Raw genomic sequence first — 17099 nt, 5'->3', positions numbered from 1 at the left:
TCTAAGGAAGAGTAAGTGATAGTAACCTCCATGTACAGTAGGGTGTGGGATGCAGAAAATGAGTCACTAGTATGAAGGGACAGACAGAGCTGTTTGAGTCAGACTTATTTGAGGTGTTTTACCTGAAAACCATGTTTCCCTCTCCACCAGCCAGTGTCCTCTTTAGGAGGCATGTCAATGACTGACACAATGTCCCCTACCTAGAACAGGGACGACACAGAAAAGACAAATGAGAGTATAGCAGTTTGAGTGGGTTTAAAATCAACAACCACGGCAGAATGTATCCCCATATCTCCCCACTGTTCCCTAAACCCCTCCCCTTTCCTGTCCAATGACAAGATGCACAGAGGTGTCACCTCAAAGGTCAGCTCGTCTGTGGCCTGGGCAATGTAGCGTTTGATAACGTGGGCCGCGGCGATGGCAGGAACATTGATGGAGGACTCCTCAGCTACCAGCATGCGGTTGCCCTTGTTATCAATCTGAGAGACAAAACACAGGTTGACGAAGTCTACAAAATACTCAACATTATGGAGTTCAGCATAGATATCAGATCAATTACTAGAATGAAACATTTAATTGTGCATGAAGTCTAATTGAATAAACACGTTATCCTGTTGATCTGAGGAGTGAGTAAGATAAACATGAGTAGCTGACCTCCATCCATGTCAGCACTGGACCACAGTTGATCTTGTTGTCAGCGATGGCTGAGAGATGGGACAGGTAGGCTGCCAACATCTTGGTTATTTCCTACGGAGAATAGAATCAGCAGCAATGAGTTAGGTTGAATGCAAAGCCAGGGTAGATAATGTAATGTAACTATTGCTGTGTAAGTGTCCCTAATGGCACCCTATTCCCTAAGTAGTCCACTCGTTTAGACCAGTTTCCTTTGCACAGGTCAAAAGTAGTGCACTACTTAGGGAATGGGGTGTCATTTGGGATACATATGGTCTCAATCATAGCAGATAGTAAAATATTCCCAGTTAGTCCTGTTGACTGACTCCTACCTCTACTGTGTCCTTCAGAGAGTCAAAGCGAGGCAGCTCATTGAGTTTGGAGAAGCGTCGGTCATAGATACAAAGGTGGAGGTGTTTGTCTAGCACACGGAAGTCTTCATAGGAGCGCTTCACCAACCAGCTCCGACTCTGAGACACAGAGACAAGAGTGAGCCTGAAATGAGACCAGACTGAGAAAAACATTGAAGGAATCTAGGATAAAGATACTGTACACAAAGGCATCAGCCTGTCTCAAACCTCTCCTCCTGGAACCCCAGACATTCCATGTATTTGATCTAGTCCAGAGCTAGCACACCTGATTCCACTTGTTAACTAATCGTCAAGCCCTTGACTACTTGAATCAGTTGTGCTAGTTCAGGGCTACAACAACATTTGTTAAATGTCTGGGAGTCCCTGAGGAAAGGGTGAGAAGCACTGGATTATCCTACCCCCTTAGATATGAATATCATGCTTCAGTTAAATGTTCCAGATTTTTCTATGGGTCAGAAACTAGGGCCTAGCCCTCAAGCTCCATTATACCTGGCAGCAGATCTGAACCAGGAAGAGTGGCTCCTTGGAGTCCAGACCAGCCTTCTGCCCCTCAGTTCGCTCCTCTGCAAAGGACAGCTGCAGGGGAATGGGTACAGAGAGATTAAAATAGTGAGGGACACCACACTCTAAATAATGTAGGAGTTTAATACGGCAACCTCTTTCTGTAACTGAACTACTGTGAAAGTAGAACATACACCAAATTCATGTTCGGTCACTTAGCCAACTCTCCAAACTCTATCAATAATGAACAGTAAACCAAACTGGGTAATACTACCATGGTAAGAAATGGGTATGGTTTTTCATGAAGGGAAACATCTAGATAATACATAATAAAAACAATCATGGTCTTAAAAAAAAAAAAAAAGAACAGAGGCCCCTTTAATAAATGGGTTGTTGGAGGTCCTTTGCTCTTGAGAGTTGCTGACTTCACACACAATAAGGAAAGAACTCTTGGGAGGTTAAGAAAGTGTGAATGTGCATTTTCAACATTGACCCCTTGACATATGTTTTTCAACCCAAAATATAAGCAGTATATGAATAATACATAAGCAATTGAAAACCCCTTCAGCGTTTGAGAGGCTATGGAAAAGTACCAAAAACCCTTGTCAAATTCCCTCCATCCCTCCCATAGAACTCCATAACATCCTACACCAAGAGGAGATCAAAGCCTCAGGAATAGTTAGGGGAATAAATTGATATCAAATACAGGCAAAACTTCAAAGTGCTGCGAGGCAGGGGAGGTTTTGGTTATTTATAACTAATCTAGATACCCAACACAATATGACCTAGTTACCCATCACTGCTCAATAACATGGTAAACCACAGCTCCTTCATACACATACAGAGAGGATTTAAAATATAAGCATGAGTCAATGAGTGAATTAAACAATAACATTAACTATGGTCATGTGGATGGAAAGATGGACTGTAAGCATGATAAGACAACAAACATGAATCAATGATTACTAACAATATGTCAAGAGGATGTCTGGATAGAAAAACAGTCACATGGAGCGGAGTCATTTAACACTGAAAACTAATCTGAGTAAATGTAGTGCATGTCTTATGTTTTGTTTAAGCTCTTTCCATCCCCTAACTCTTTTTACCAACGCATTTTAGCCAAGCAACTAATACTGACAACCTCACACGGCGCAGCACAAATCCCTAAATAGAAACATACCTTCAGTCATTTACTATTAATACACACACATCTGGACCCAGAGACAGAAATTAAGACAACCGCATACTGGTACCTGCCAACGCAGACTCTTTACTGGTCCTCAGCTATTAAGTCAGTTTATAACACAACTGGATGTCTTTAGGACAGTGTTCAACTGCAGTTCTGTGTCTCCAGATAGAAGTCACTGGGCTGAACCCATAGCTGCCTACCACAGATGCTGGTTGCTTTCATCTGTCCCAGAGGTTAAATCCCCTTCAGCCTGTCCTTCGCCGCAAGGTGGAACCACAACATGTTTTCACTGTTCAATTAGACCACAAGAGCAGAGAATAGAAATAGGGGAAGCATCCCGCTGTTTCTCTCTCCCTCCCATCCCTTCCTCTCAATCTCCCTCCCACTACCTTTCGTCATCCTCTCGTGACAAAGGAGCTCTACAGTATATAGGCTAAACCAGAGTAGTTAGCACACGCCCATATGTAACCCTGACACACAGAGACAGAGGTGCAGGAGGACACAGACCACCAAGGCATCTCCATTTCAAAGTTGTGCTTCTGTAGAGAATGGAAGTAATCTTGGGCAGAATCAGCCGAGTACGCTGTATGTGTTTCAGAGGCTGCTGTCCTAATGTTGCCATTCTGTCTGAGACCTGATCTGTCATATTCCTGATGGTCCTGTGTGTGAGTTCTAGAACAAGCATAAGAGTCATGAGACCCACCAAAGGGATAATGTTATGACACTCCCTCTAATCTGTCAGCCCACTTCCTCTCAGGGTGAAGTCAGCACATAAATTATATCATGACAGCTGTTTTAGGTCCAATGCAGCTGTTTTTATCTCAATGTCAAATKATTTCTGGGTAACAATTAAGCAGTGTTGTAGTACTCGAGTCCAGGACTTGTGACTCGACCATTGGTGGCTCTAACTCGCCTTCCCGTGACTTGTATTTGCACTTTGACTGGATAGGATACTATGATAAGCAACAATGGGTGCCAGAGCAGCGAGGGTTCTGTTCTCTAGCAATGGAAGGACACGCTACACCAGCAAGAGGTGAGTGTGGACAGGCAGGCAGGCTCCGCTCTGGCTCCGATCATACACATCACGCAAGCGACTCTTGCTTCCCCGTAACCACCAGTCACCAGCCTACTGTTTAGCTTTGCATGGTTAAGAAACAAACTGCTTTACGATATTGAAAACAATGGTATTGAGTTTAATAGCAAAACAGTAAAGCTATTGTCTTCCTCACTCTCCCCTTCAGTATTGAAAAGTTAAAAAAGTTACACTTTCTCCAGTCTCCCTTTAGTTTTCACTCCGGAATAAAACCACCTACACAAATATCAGTGGGTGGGCATCCCGAGTGGCACAGCGGTCTAAATCACTGCATTGTAGTGCTAGCTGCGCCACTACAGATCCTGGTTCGATCCCAGGCTAAGTCGCAACCATGTGCGACCAGGAGACCCATGAAGCGGCACACAATTGGTCCAGCATCGTCCAGGTTAGGGGAAGGTTTGGCCGGCCAGGTTGTCCTTGTCCCATCGCGCTCTAGCAACTCCAGTTGTGGGCAGGGCGCAACGCACGCTGACACTGGAGTCCGTCTGGGAGTTGCAGCGATAGGACAAGACTAACTACCAATTGGGGTAAAAAATTATTATAATTAAAAAATAAATATCAGTGGGTGATTACAAAAAAAGTAGCAAATAATAATCCAGTCAATCTGACAGGAGACAATAGCCAATTCCGTTAGAGACCATTCATCCGTTCCAAACGTGACTACTGATTTGACTTTACTATTGAACATTATATTAAAAACAAAATGAGAGAGACTGTATGAAGGACTTATTTGTTTCATAGGCTATTTTAAACTCAGCAAAAAACGAAACATCCTCACTGTCAACTGCGTTTATTTTCCGCAAACTTAACATAAAATAAATAAATATTTGATTGAACATAAGATTCAACAACTGAGACAAACGAAACAAGTTCCACAGAGATGTGACTAACAGAAATTGAATAAATGTATCCCTGAACAAAGGGGGGGTCAAAATCAAAAGTAACAGTCAGTATCTGGTGTGGCCACCAGCTGCATTAATTACTGCAGTGCATCTCCTCCTCATGGACTGCACCAGATTTGCCAGTTCTTGCTGTGAGATGTTACCCCACTCTTACCACCAAGGCACCTGCAAGTTCCCGCACATTTCTGGGGGGGAATGGCCCTAGCCCTCACCCTCCGATTCAACATGTCCCAGAAGTGCTCAATGGGATTGAGATCCAGGCTCTTTGCTGGCCAACACTGACATTCCTGCCTTGCAGGAAATCAGCCATACTGCTCGTTCTGTGCGTGGTGGCATTGACCTGCTGGAGGGTCATGTCAGGATGAGCCTGCAGGAAGGGTACCACATGAGGGAGGAGGATGTCTTCCCTGTAACGCACAGCGTTGAGACTGAGCTTGTTGTCATTGCAGGCAGTCTGATGATGCTGTGACACTCCGCCCCAGACCATGACGGACCGCTCCACCTCCAAATCGATCCCGCTCCAGAGTACAGGCCTCGGTGAAACGCTCATTCCTTCGACGATAAACGCGAATCCGACCATCACCCCTGGTGAGACAAAACCGCGACTCGTCAGTGAAGAGCACTTTTTGCCAGTCCTGTCTGGTCCAGCGACGGTGGGTTTGTACCCATAGGCAACGTTGTTGCCGGTGATGTCTGGTGAGGATCTGCCTTACAACAGGCCTACAAACCCCCAGTCCAGCCTAAGGCAGATCCTCACCAGACATCACCGGCAACAACGTTGCCTATGGGTACAAACCCCCAGTCCAGCCTCTCTCAGCCTATTGCGGACAGTCTGAGCACTGACTGAGGGATTGTGCGTTCCTGGTGTAACTCGGGCAGTTGTTGTTGTCATCCTGTACCTGTCCCGCATGTGTGATGTTCAGATGTACCGATCCTGTGCAGGTGTTGTTACACATAGTCTGCCACTGAGGACCATCAGCTGTCCATCCTGTCTCCCTGTAGAGCCGTCTTAGGCATCTCACAGTACGGACATTGCAATTTATTGCCCTGGCCACATCTGCAGGCCTCATGCCTCCTTGCAGCATGCATAAGGCACATTCACGCAGATGAGCAGGGACCCTGGGCATCTTTCTTTTGGTGTTTTTCAGAGTCAGTAGAAAGGCCTCTTTAGTGTCCTAAATTTTCATAACTATGACCTTAATTACCTACCGTCTGTAAGCAGTTAGTGTCTTAACGACAGTTCCACAGGTGCATGCTCATTAATTGTTTATGATTCATTGAACAAGCATGGGAACGAATTTACGAATTATCTCTGAGTTTATATTGCAGGCAATTATGACCATTGTGCAACAGGAGGAAAATCTTTGCGTTACTTCAATGCTCACATTAAAATCTTCCCGCCAGCCTGCCACTAGTTGCTGTTGGGCAGATATCTTCAACTAAATCCGAGCCAAATCAATACAGCCACGAATCTAGCAACAAACGAGCATTAAGCCAGCAATAAAAAATAAATAAAAACAGCAGCAACCAAAATATCAAATTTGTTAAAGAACGCTGAATAATTATTTTTTGCTTTCAAAAGTTTTGTTTATGTGCACATGAACCAATATTACAAAATGTTGTATTTTTTGTTAAACTCAGACCCATTGACTCGATCTTGAGCACGTGGACCAGGACTCACCCACTAGGACTACTCATAGACTGGTGACTTTACCATTGGTGATTCGGACTCGACTCGGACTTAGCCATAAGGTCTCGTGACTCAACCTCAGGGGACTGGTGACTCGACTGAGACAAGAGGTTTAATGACTCGACTGCAAAACAGATAAAAACAATCAGTAACGTTACTTATTTAAAATAATCAAAAGTAGCAAAAATAACTTCTTTGCAAAGAGCAATTTCTCAAGCAAGAATTTTGCTAGAACTGTCGGAGTGGTCTGAGTGGGGAGGGGGAAACGGAAAACTAGCTGTTATTGGCAGAGGTTTGTAACTTTCTTATTGGTCTATTAACTAATTTACCGCATGGTGAGCCCCACCAAAACAGGCAAATATTTCAGGCAGTCTTTTCAAACAGCTCTTACACTAAAAGGGAATAATAATTGTTTACAGTTTTACAGTATTATTCCAACCTCAGAATGTGGAAATATATTTAAAAAACACTGAAGAAAATAATTACGCACTTGACTGCACTGGGCCTTGAAGAAAACAGTTAAGCATGGGAAAGCGATACCTAGTCAGCTGTACAACTTAATTCATTCAACTGAAATGTGTCTTGCACATTTAACTCAACCCCTCTGAATCAGAGAGGTGCGGAGGGCTGCCTTAAATCGACATCCACGTCTTTGGCGCCCGGGGAACAGTGTTAACTGCCTCGATCAGGGGCAGATCATGTTTTTAACTTGTCAGCTCAGGGATTCGATCCAGCAATCTTTTGGTTACTGGGTCAACGCTCCTACCCGCCAGGCTATCTGCCGGCCCCCAGGCTACCTGTGTGTGTGTGTGTGTGTGTGTGTGTGTGTGTAGAGTGCATTCGGAAAGTATTCAGACCCCTTGACCTTTTCCACATTGTTACGTTACAGCCTTATTCTAAAATGAATTAAATATTTCCCCCCCCCTCATTAAATCTACTCCCAATCACTCATGACAAAGCAAAAACAGCTTTTTAGAACATTTTGAAAAACTTAAAATAACATTTTCATATGTATTCAGACCCTTTACTCAGTTCTAAGTTGCTGCCAAAGGTGCTTCGATTACAGCCTTGAGTTGTCTTGGGTATGACACTACAAGCTTGGTACACCTGTATTTGGGGAGTTTCTCCCATTCTTCTCTGCAGATCCTCTCAAGCCCTGTCAGGTTGGATAGAGAGAGTCACTGCACAGCTATTTTCAGGTCTCTCCAGAGATGTTCGATCGGGTTCAAGTCCGGCCTCTGGCTGGGCCACTCAAGGACATTGAGACTTGTCCCGAAGCCACTTCTGCGTTGTCTTGTCTGTGTGCTTCTGGTTGTTGTCCTGTAAGGAAGGTGAACCTTTGCCCCAGTCTGAGATCCTGAGCAGGTTTCCATCAAGGATCTCTTTTTACTACGTTCATCTTTCCCTGGCGCTAAAAACATCCCCGCAGCATGTTGCCACCACCATAGGAATGGTGCACAGGTTTCCTCCAGACGAGACACTTGGCATTCAGGCCAAAGAGTTCAATGTTGGTTTCATCAGACCAGAGAATCTTGTTTCTCATGGTCTGAGAGTATTTTAGGTGCCTTTGGCAAACTCCAAGCGGGCTGTCATATGCCTTTTACTGAGGAGTGGCTTCTGTCTGGCCACTCTACCATAAAGGCCTGATCGGTGGAGTGCTGCAGAGATGGTTGTCCTTCTGGAAGGTTCTCCCATCTCCACAGAGGAACTCTGGAGCTCTGTCAGAGTGACCATCAGGTTCTTGGTCAGCTCTCTGACCAGCTCCCTCCTCCGAGTGCTCAGTTTGGCCGGGCGGCAAGCTCTAGGAAGAGTCTGGTGGTTCCAAACGTCTTCCATTTAAGAATGGAGGATACTGTGTTCTTGGGGACCTTCAATGACGCAGCAATTGTTTGGTACCCTTCCCCAGATCTGTGCCTCGACACAATCCTGTCTCGGCTCCACGCAAGATCTCACCCCGTGGGGTCAAAATGATCACAAGAACGGTGAGCAAAAATCCCAGAACCACACGGGGGGACCTAGTGAATGACCTGCAGAGAGCTGGGACCAAAGTAACAAAGCCTACCATCAGTAACACACTACGCCGCCAGGGACTCAAATCCTGCAGTGCCAGACGTGTCCCCCTGCTTAAGCCAGTACATGTCCAGGCCCGTCTGAAGTTTGCTAGAGAGCATTTGGATGATCCAGAAGAAGATTGGGAGAATGTCATATGGTCAGATGAAACCAAAATATAACTTTTTGGTAAAAAGTCAACTCGTCGTGTTTGGAGGACAAAGAATGCTGAGTTGCATCCAAAGAACACCATACCTACTGTGAAGCATGGGGGTGGAAACATCATGCTTTGGGGCTGTTTTTCTGCAAAGGGACCAGGACGACTGATCCGTGTAAATGAAAGAATGAATGGGGCCATGTATCGTGAGAGTGTTGAGTGAAAACCTCCTTCCATCAGCAGGGCATTGAAGATGAAACGTGGCTGGGTCTTCAGCATGACAATGATCCAATCACCCGCCCGGGCAACGAAGGAGTGGCTTCGTAAGAAGCATTTCAAGGTCCTGGAGTGGCCTAGCCATGTCTCCAGATCTCAACCCCATAGAAATTACTTGGAGGGAGTTGAAGTCCCGTGTTGCCAGTCAACTAGCCCAAACATACTGCTCTAGAGGGATCTGCATGGAGGAATGGGCCAAAAATCCAGCAACAGTGTGGTGAAAACCTTGTGAAGACTTACAGAAAACGTTTGACTCTGTCATTGCAACAAGGGTATATAACAAAGTATTTGAAGATAAACTTTTGTTATTGACCAATACTTATTTTCCCACCATAATTTGCAAATAAATTCATAAAAAATCTACAAATCCTACAATTCTCATTTTGTCTGTCATAGTTGAAGTGTACCTATGATGAAAATTACAGCCTCTCTCATCTTTTTAAGTGGGAGAACTTGCACAATTGGTGGCTGACTAAATACTTTTTTGCCCCACTGTATATATAACACACACACACACACAACACAGGTATGTGCTTTCCAAATCATGACCAAACTTTTGAATTACCACAGGTGGACACCACAAAGTCATAGAAACATCAAGGAGGATCAATGATACTAGGAACTAGGATAACTGAGCTAAATTTCAAGTCTCATTGCATGAATACTTACGTAAATATGTTTTTTTTGGCAAACATTTCTAAAACCCTGTTTTCACTTTGTCATAAGTGCGGTATTGTGTGTAGATTGATGAGAAATATACAGTTGAAGTCAGAAGTTTACATACACCTTAGCCAAATACATTTAAACTCAGTTTTTCCACAATTCCTGAACATTTAATCCTAGTAAAAATTCCCTGTCTAGTCAGTTAGGATCACCACTTTATTTTAATAATGTGAAATGTCAGATAATAGGAGAGAGAATTATTTATTCAGCTTTTATTTATTTCATCACATTCCCAGTGGCTCAGAAGTTTACATACACTCATTTAGTATTTGGTAGCATTGCCTTTAAATTGTTTAACTTGGGTCAAACGTTTCGGGTAGCCTCCACAAGCTTCCCACAATAAGTTGGGTCAATTTTGGCCCATTCCTCCTGCAGAGCTGGTGTCACTGAGTCAGGTTTGTAGGCCTCCTTGCTCCACCACGACGTTTTCAGTCTTGCCCACAATTTTTCTAATAGGATGAGGTCAGGGCTTTGTGATGGCCACTCCAATACCCGTGACTTTGTTGTCCTTAAGACCATTTTGCCACAACTTGGAAGTATGCTTGGGGTCATTGTCCATTTGGAAGACCCATTTGTGACCAAGCTTTAACTTCCTGACTGATGTCTTGAGATGTTGCTTCAATAGATCCACATAATTTTCCTGCCTCATGATGCCATCTATTTTGTGAAGTGCACCAGTCCCTCCTGCAGCAAAGCACCCCCACAACATGATGCTGCCACCCCCGTGCTTCACGTTTGGGATGGTGTTCTTCGGCTTGCAAGCCTCCCCCTTTGTCCTCCAAACGTAACGATGGTCATTATGGCCAAACAGTTCTATTATTTCATTAGACCAGAGGACATTTCTCCAAAAAGTCTTTGTCCCCATGTGCAGTTGCAAACCATAGTCTAGCTTTTTTATGGCGGTTTAGAGCAGTGGCTTCTTCCTTGCTCAGCGGCCTTTCAGGTTACATCGATATAGGACTCGTTTTACTATGGATATAGATACTTTTGTACCTGTTTCCTCCAGCATCTTCACAAGGTTCTTTGCTGTTGTTCTGGGATTGATTTGCACTTTTCGCACCAAAGTGCGTTCATCTCTAGGAGACAGAACGCGTCTTCTTCCTGAGCGGTATGACAGCTGCGTGGTCCCATGGTGTTTATACTTGCGTACTATTGTTTGTACAGATGAACGTGGTACCTTCAGGCATTTGGAAATTGCTTCCAAGGATGAACCAGACTTGTGGAGGTCTACAATTGTTTTGAGGCACTGAGTTTGAAGGTAGGCCTTGAAATACATCCACAGGTACACCTCCAATTGACGTCAATTAGCCTATCAGAAGCTTCTAAAGCCATGACATCATTTTCTGGAATTTTCCAAGCTGTTTAAAAGGCACAGTCAACTTAGTGTATGTAAACTTCTGACCCACTGGAATTGTGATACAGTGAATTATAAGTGAAATAATCTGTCCGTAAACAATTGTTGGAAAAATTACTTGTGTCATGAACAAAGTAGATGTCCTAATCGACTAGCCAAAACAATAGTTTGTTAACAAGAAATTTGCGAAGTGGTTGAAAAACAAGTTTTAATGACTAACATAAGTGTATGTAAACTTCCAACTTCAACTGTATATATTTTTTATCCATTTTAGAATAAGGCTGTAACATAAAATGTGGAAAAGGTCAAGGGGTCTGAATACTTTCCAAATGCACTGTGTGTATGTGTGGTCTGTACTAAAAGTGTCAGTGAGGCATGGTTGGTCTCTCCCTAGTGATATTTCTCTCACAGCACATCTCATCTCCCCCTGTAGGAAGATCAAGGTCACAGACAGATTTCTGTTCAGCAGCTACGCCCCAGTCACACATCTAATGTATCACAGCTGCCACAACTACAATAGGTCAGCTATTATATAGTTGCAATGCACTGTGCTAGAGCTCCCATCAGCTCACACACGTCCCTTAGCATACATTTAATAGCTTGCTGGTCATGTTATGTTATACCACGCTGTGAACATAGCAATTCACTGTCACTCTCTCAACAGTAAAAGCAAAGATGGTTTAGTATGATGACATGTAGAAACTGCTTCCCCAACCTGCTTCCCCATGTCATGGCAACTGTAACGTAGACGCTGGGAGTCGAGAAGCAGGTGGTAAGTTTAATATAACAAAGAACAATGCAAGGTGCACGTAATGATGGTTGCCAGGACCAGTGGTTAGTAATCCGGCTCCAGCTGCAGGACGACGCAGGTGCAGAGGGACGGCCCTGAGGACAAGTAGCAGGCCAGACGGCGAAGATGGACATTACAGATTATGTTGGGATCCAGAATGTCCTCCACCGTAACCTAACACCCTCCTCTGGGCCGTACCCCTCCCAGTTCACTAGTTGCTGGAGCCGACCCCCACGACTTCGGGAGTCCAGTAGGGATCTGACGGCATAGGTGGGACCTTCCTCAACGTCCAGGAGGGGGCCGAGGCGTGCTGTGGGGGACAGCATCAGCCAGGGGACCAGAAACCAACAGCCTGAGAAGGAAAACATGAAAAAGTGAGATCCTCCAGACCACTGCGGTGGTGGTCTGGCTGCTCCTTCTGACGGTGGACGGTGCGCTGGCGTCTCACATGAGTCTCGCTCCACACTTCTTCTGCGGGACTGAACCAATTATCCGCCGCAGGAGTTTTGATCTAGCCCGAGGTCCACGGAGCCTGGGTAAGCTGAAAATCCAGAACACACTGGAACGAACGAAGTCAGCCCGGTGGAGGAGTGACTTAACGAATTCTGGGCGTACTCCGCCCATGGAAGGAATTGGGCCCCCTCTCCCTGCCGGTCCTGGCAGTGACTCCTCAGGAACATCCCCAGCTCCTGGTTCATCCTCTTCACCTGCCCGTTAGACTGAGGCCTATACCTGGAAGTGGAGGCTGACCGTGACCCAGAGCTTCTCCATAATGGCTCTCCATACTCGTGATGTGAATTGGGGGCCACAGTCGGAAACGATGTCCTCCGGAAGGCCATAATGCCAGAAGACCTGATGGAATACTGCCTCAGCGACCTAGAGAGCAGTAGGAAGATCAGAATGGAATGAAACATGATCTGGAAAATCTATCCACAACCACACAAGATGACGCTGACAGACATGGTCGCATCGCTTCAGGTCCTTAGAAAACTATGCAGTTCTTTGTTTTTTATGTATTATTTTATGTATTATTTCTTACATTGTTAGCCCAGAAAAACTCAAGTGTTATTACATACAGCCGGGAAGAATTATAGGATATAAAAGCGATGTCAACTTACCAACATTACAACCAGGAATATGTCTTTCCCGAAGCGGATCCTTTGTTCGGACCTCCACCCTAGACATGGGATCTTATCCCAGAGGCCGACCCAAAACAATGCGGTCGCCGCAGGAGAGGCAGACGGAGCGGCCTACTGGTCAGACTCAGAAGGCGAGCACACCATCCACCGCTTCTGAGCACATTACTCGCTAACGTCCAATCTCTAGATAACAAGGTGGACGAAATTAGGGCACGAGTAATGATTGATGCCAGGTGCGTGTAATGATTGATGCCAGGACTGGTGGTTAGTAAACCGGTGACGTCGAACGCCGGAGGGGAGAGGCGGGAGTAGACATGACCGCGAGATTGGCTAGCTAAACTCATGCGCATAAATATGTAAATCAGGTCTAACGGTCATCTCGAACCGAACTGCGCATGTGCACGCCGTCAAATAAAAAGGCACTTCTTTGATTACATTTTTATTTATTTTTTACAAAAATGAAAACGTGCCAGTATGTCACTTTCACTAGGTTGGAGTAATAACATGTTCAGCTACTAAGACTTTGGCTCAAATCTAGGTTGTGCCTTTAGATTGTGAAAAAATTACCAACTTCTGAATAATTTTTTACTTTTCTAACTCCAAACCCCGGTCTGGTCTGCCGTGTCTGCTTCCTATTCCTTCCCGTAAGTCTCGCAATGCTGGGCCTCTGGGTTTAGAAACTGTGTTAAAGCATCAGTGTGCGAATGAGTAGATGACTACTGCTCTCTGCTAGCAAGCCAACAAAATTACATAGGAATTATGCAGACAATAAACAGCCACTTTCACAAATGAGTGAGTAACCACTTCCGCTTGACTGATTCTAATTATCACCACAGGCACAAAAAAAAAACTCAACCATCTGAAATCTGTGCTGACTGTAATGGCGATGAATCTTCAGTTAAAGTGTCAGCAAAAATTACCCTTAGGGCCATCCTAAAATGACCACCTGATGAGGCTATGGGTTGATATCACAGGTGCAAGCTAAGCAAACAAAGCAACATCTTAAACAATTAAATGTTCTTACATTCTCCAGTGATGCACATAACTGCTCTCTCCTGCCACCTCCTGGAAGTTGAAAGCTGCCACAGTTCACGCTCTGTACTACAGTAGTACTGACCGGCTGTGGATGCTCCCACAGTAACGCTGTCTGTCCAGAAAACCCCCTATTTCTCTGGTTGATATCATCACTTTAATCCAACTAGTACTGAGGATTACAGGTTTATCCTGAGCTGAGCAGATCAGAGAGGAATGAATGCTATTTAGTGGATTAACATACACAGACACTGGATGAAAAATTCATAAACAGCATTTAAATATACTGATGTATTGGATTCCATGTTGCTGACTGCTGTATCACTTATCCAATTTTATTTACAAATTAAAGGGATACTTCGGGATTTTGGCAATGAGGCCCTTTATCTACTTCCCCAGAGTCAGCTGAACTAGTGGATACCATTTTGATGTCACTGTGTCCAGTATGAAGGAAGTTAGCTTTAGTTTTGCAAGCCAATGCTTACTAGCGTTAGTGCAATGACTGGAAGTCTATGGGTATCTGCAAGCATGCCAAAATCCCAACGCATCCCTTTAAGTACATAATGAATGAGAATTTAAATTCCAATTTCCCATATTTGGAAAAAGTACAGATGGAATGGGGGTGGGGCAGGGACAGGATGACCTAAAATAATTAGAACAAACTGCTGATGGAATGGCTTGGTTCCAATTAATTATGAATTAGGTATTTTGTGGAACAATTCACCATGATGTCCACTGAGCTACACATGAACTTGAGCCAAGGACACAATTACCAAACTACCAGCAACAAATGACTTCTGTTCTCTATAGAATGTATGAGTGTTCAGTTCTGGGCCGGGTCTCACCTGCACAGTGCCAAAGTCAACGGTCTCATAGTGGAAGTGGGCACACTCAGCCAGCCTGGGAAAATGACCTCTGGGGAACGTCAGCCTGTAATACAGCAGCATCACCTCATCAGTATTCTACTGGCTGATACACTGAGGTGCAGAGAGAGCGAAAGAGAGAGAAAAGAGAAGGAGAGAGAAGAAAGAGCAGAAAGAGAAAAGGGAGAGAAAGAAGAAAAGAGGAGAGCGAAAGAGCAGAGAGAGAAAGAGAGGAGAGAGAAAGATGAGAAATGAGAGAAAGAGAAGAAAGAAAGAGCGGAGAGAAAGAGCGGAGAGAGAAAGAGAGAGCGGAGAGAGAAAGAGAGAGCGGAGAGAGAAAGAGAGAGCGGAGAGAGAAAGAGAGAGCAGAGAGAGAAAGAGAGAGCGGAGAGAAAGAGAGAGCGGAGAGAAAGAGAGGAGAAGAAAAAGGAGAAAGAGAGAAAGAGCAAAGAAAAAGAGCAAAGAAAGAGCAAGAGATAAGAGAGAGCGCAGAAAGAGAGCGAGAAAGAGAGGAGAGAGAAAGAGGAGAAAGGAGAGAAAGAGAAGAAAGAGCGGAGAGAAAGAGAGGAGAAATGAGAGAAAGAGAAGAAAGAACGGAAAGAAAGAGCGGAGAGAGAAAGAGAAGAAAGAGCGGAGAGAAAGAGAAGAGCGGAGAGAAAGAGAGAGCGGAGAGAGAGAGCGGAGAGAGAAAGAGAGAGCGGAGAGAGAAAGAGAGAGCGGAGAGAGAGAGCGGAGAGAGAAAGAGAGAGCAGAGAGAGAAAGAGAGGAGAAAGAGCAAAGAAAGAGCGAGAGATAAGAAAGAGAGAGCGAGAAAGAGAGAAAGAAAGGAGAGAAGGAAAGGAGAAAAGGAGTGAAAGAGAGGAGAGAGAAAGAGAAGAGCGAGAAAGAGAGGAGAGAGAAAGAGAAGAAAGAGCGGAGAGAAAGAGCGAAGAGAAAGAAAGAGCGAAGAGAGAAAGAAAGAAAGAGCAGAGAGAAAGAAAGAAAGAGCAGAGAGAGAAAAAAAGAAAGAGCGGAGAGAGAAAGAGAGAGCAGAGAGAGAAAGAGCAAAGAAAAAGAGCAAAGAAAGAGCGAGAGATAAGAAAGAGAGCAAAGGAAGAGCGAGAGATAAGAAAGAGAGAGCGCAGAAAGAGAGCGAGAAAGAAAGGAGAGAAAGAGAAAGTAGAGAAGAGAAAGAAGAGAGAAGGAAAGGAGAAAAGGAGTGAAAAAGAGCAGAGAAATAGCGCGAGAGAAGAGAAGAAAGAAAGAGCGGAGAGAAAGAGAGGCGAGAAAGGAGAGAGAAAGAGCGGAGAGAGAAAGAGGAGAAAGGAGAGAGAAAGAGCGGAGAGAGAAAGAGGAGAGAGAAAGAGCGGAGAAAGAAAAGAAAGAAAGAGAGCGGAGAGAAAAGAGCGGAGAGAAAAGAGCGGAGAGCGGAGAGAAAGAGAAAGAGAAGAAAGAGAAGAAAGAGCGGAGAGAAAGAGAAGAGAGAAAGAGAAGAAAGAGCGGAGAGAAAGAGAAGAAAGAGCGGAGAGAAAGAGAAGAAAGAGCGGAGAGAAAGAGAAGAAAGAGCGGAGAGAAAGAGAAGAAAGAGCTGAAAGAAAGAGCGGAGAGAAAGAGGAGAAAGAGCAAAAAGAAAGAGCGGAGAGAAAGATTTTATTTTACTGCCCTGATTTAGAGGTCCGTTTTACAGCCCATAATAGCCTGTTTCCGTGGGGACAGGAGCACCTACTTCTTCACGTTTTTGACCTTCATGCTGGCTGTGCTGACGCAGGAACGCAGGGTGGGCTCAGGCTCAACAGGAAGCTCTGTGAGCTCATCATTCCGTACCTGCCAATCAACACACAATACTCAATATCTGCCAATCAACACACACAATACTCAACATTCCTGAAGCGTAAACCAATTACAAGATGGTCAAACCTATACTAGCAGTATCTATAAGACTACATAGTAGTAGAGTTAAGAGACTGCTATTCCCAGGTAACAGTGCTCTTATCAGACCTCATCTAGCGATAAAAGACCGTACCATGGCAGTTGTGCTCCCTTGTGGGGACTTATCTGTTGGAGTAGTGCTCTTGTATGGATCAGGCTGGTTCTTGTCTTCATCTGGTGTAATACACAGTGACATGGCCCTACACAGGCAGAGGGAGGGAAGGACCGAGAGAGACAGGAAGAATCCGAATCCATAAATACATTATATTTGACATACTTTAAATAAAGAAAAATGTCCATGGGGTTCCACCAGAGGGAGCCAGCGAGAGAGACCGATGTATTCACATTATGTTTGGGGATCGAATCAAATCAAATCATGACACTGCACCA

At 44.6% G+C, this 17099-nt stretch overlaps 1 protein-coding gene across 6 annotated transcripts in view; it reads right to left on the bottom strand.

Annotated features, from left to right (window-relative positions):
• The window catches only part of LOC111958462 (rho GTPase-activating protein 32), a 50003-nt gene that overhangs the window by 11005 nt on the left and 21899 nt on the right, over positions 1-17099 (bottom strand). For 5 of the 6 annotated variants that reach the window (XM_023979730.2, XM_023979715.2, XM_070437098.1 and 2 more), the window contains 8 exons: positions 16804-16909; positions 16507-16604; positions 14784-14868; positions 1533-1619; positions 1005-1142; positions 655-747; positions 357-479; positions 123-200 (listed from right to left, as the gene is read on the bottom strand). In XM_023979730.2, the coding sequence (XP_023835498.1) occupies positions 123-200; positions 357-479; positions 655-747; positions 1005-1142; positions 1533-1619; positions 14784-14868; positions 16507-16604; positions 16804-16909 (808 nt within the window). The remainder of the gene's footprint in view (positions 1-122; positions 201-356; positions 480-654; positions 748-1004; positions 1143-1532; positions 1620-14783; positions 14869-16506; positions 16605-16803; positions 16910-17099) is intronic. The other variant, XM_023979746.2, reaches the window with a different exon arrangement.

Source organism: Salvelinus sp. IW2-2015, linkage group LG4p (genome assembly GCF_002910315.2).
Source record: "Salvelinus sp. IW2-2015 linkage group LG4p, ASM291031v2, whole genome shotgun sequence".
NCBI classification, from domain to species: Eukaryota; Metazoa; Chordata; class Actinopteri; order Salmoniformes; family Salmonidae; genus Salvelinus; species Salvelinus sp. IW2-2015.
Note: the sequence above shows the minus strand (reverse complement) of the source record. Positions and strands in the feature narration are given on the sequence as shown.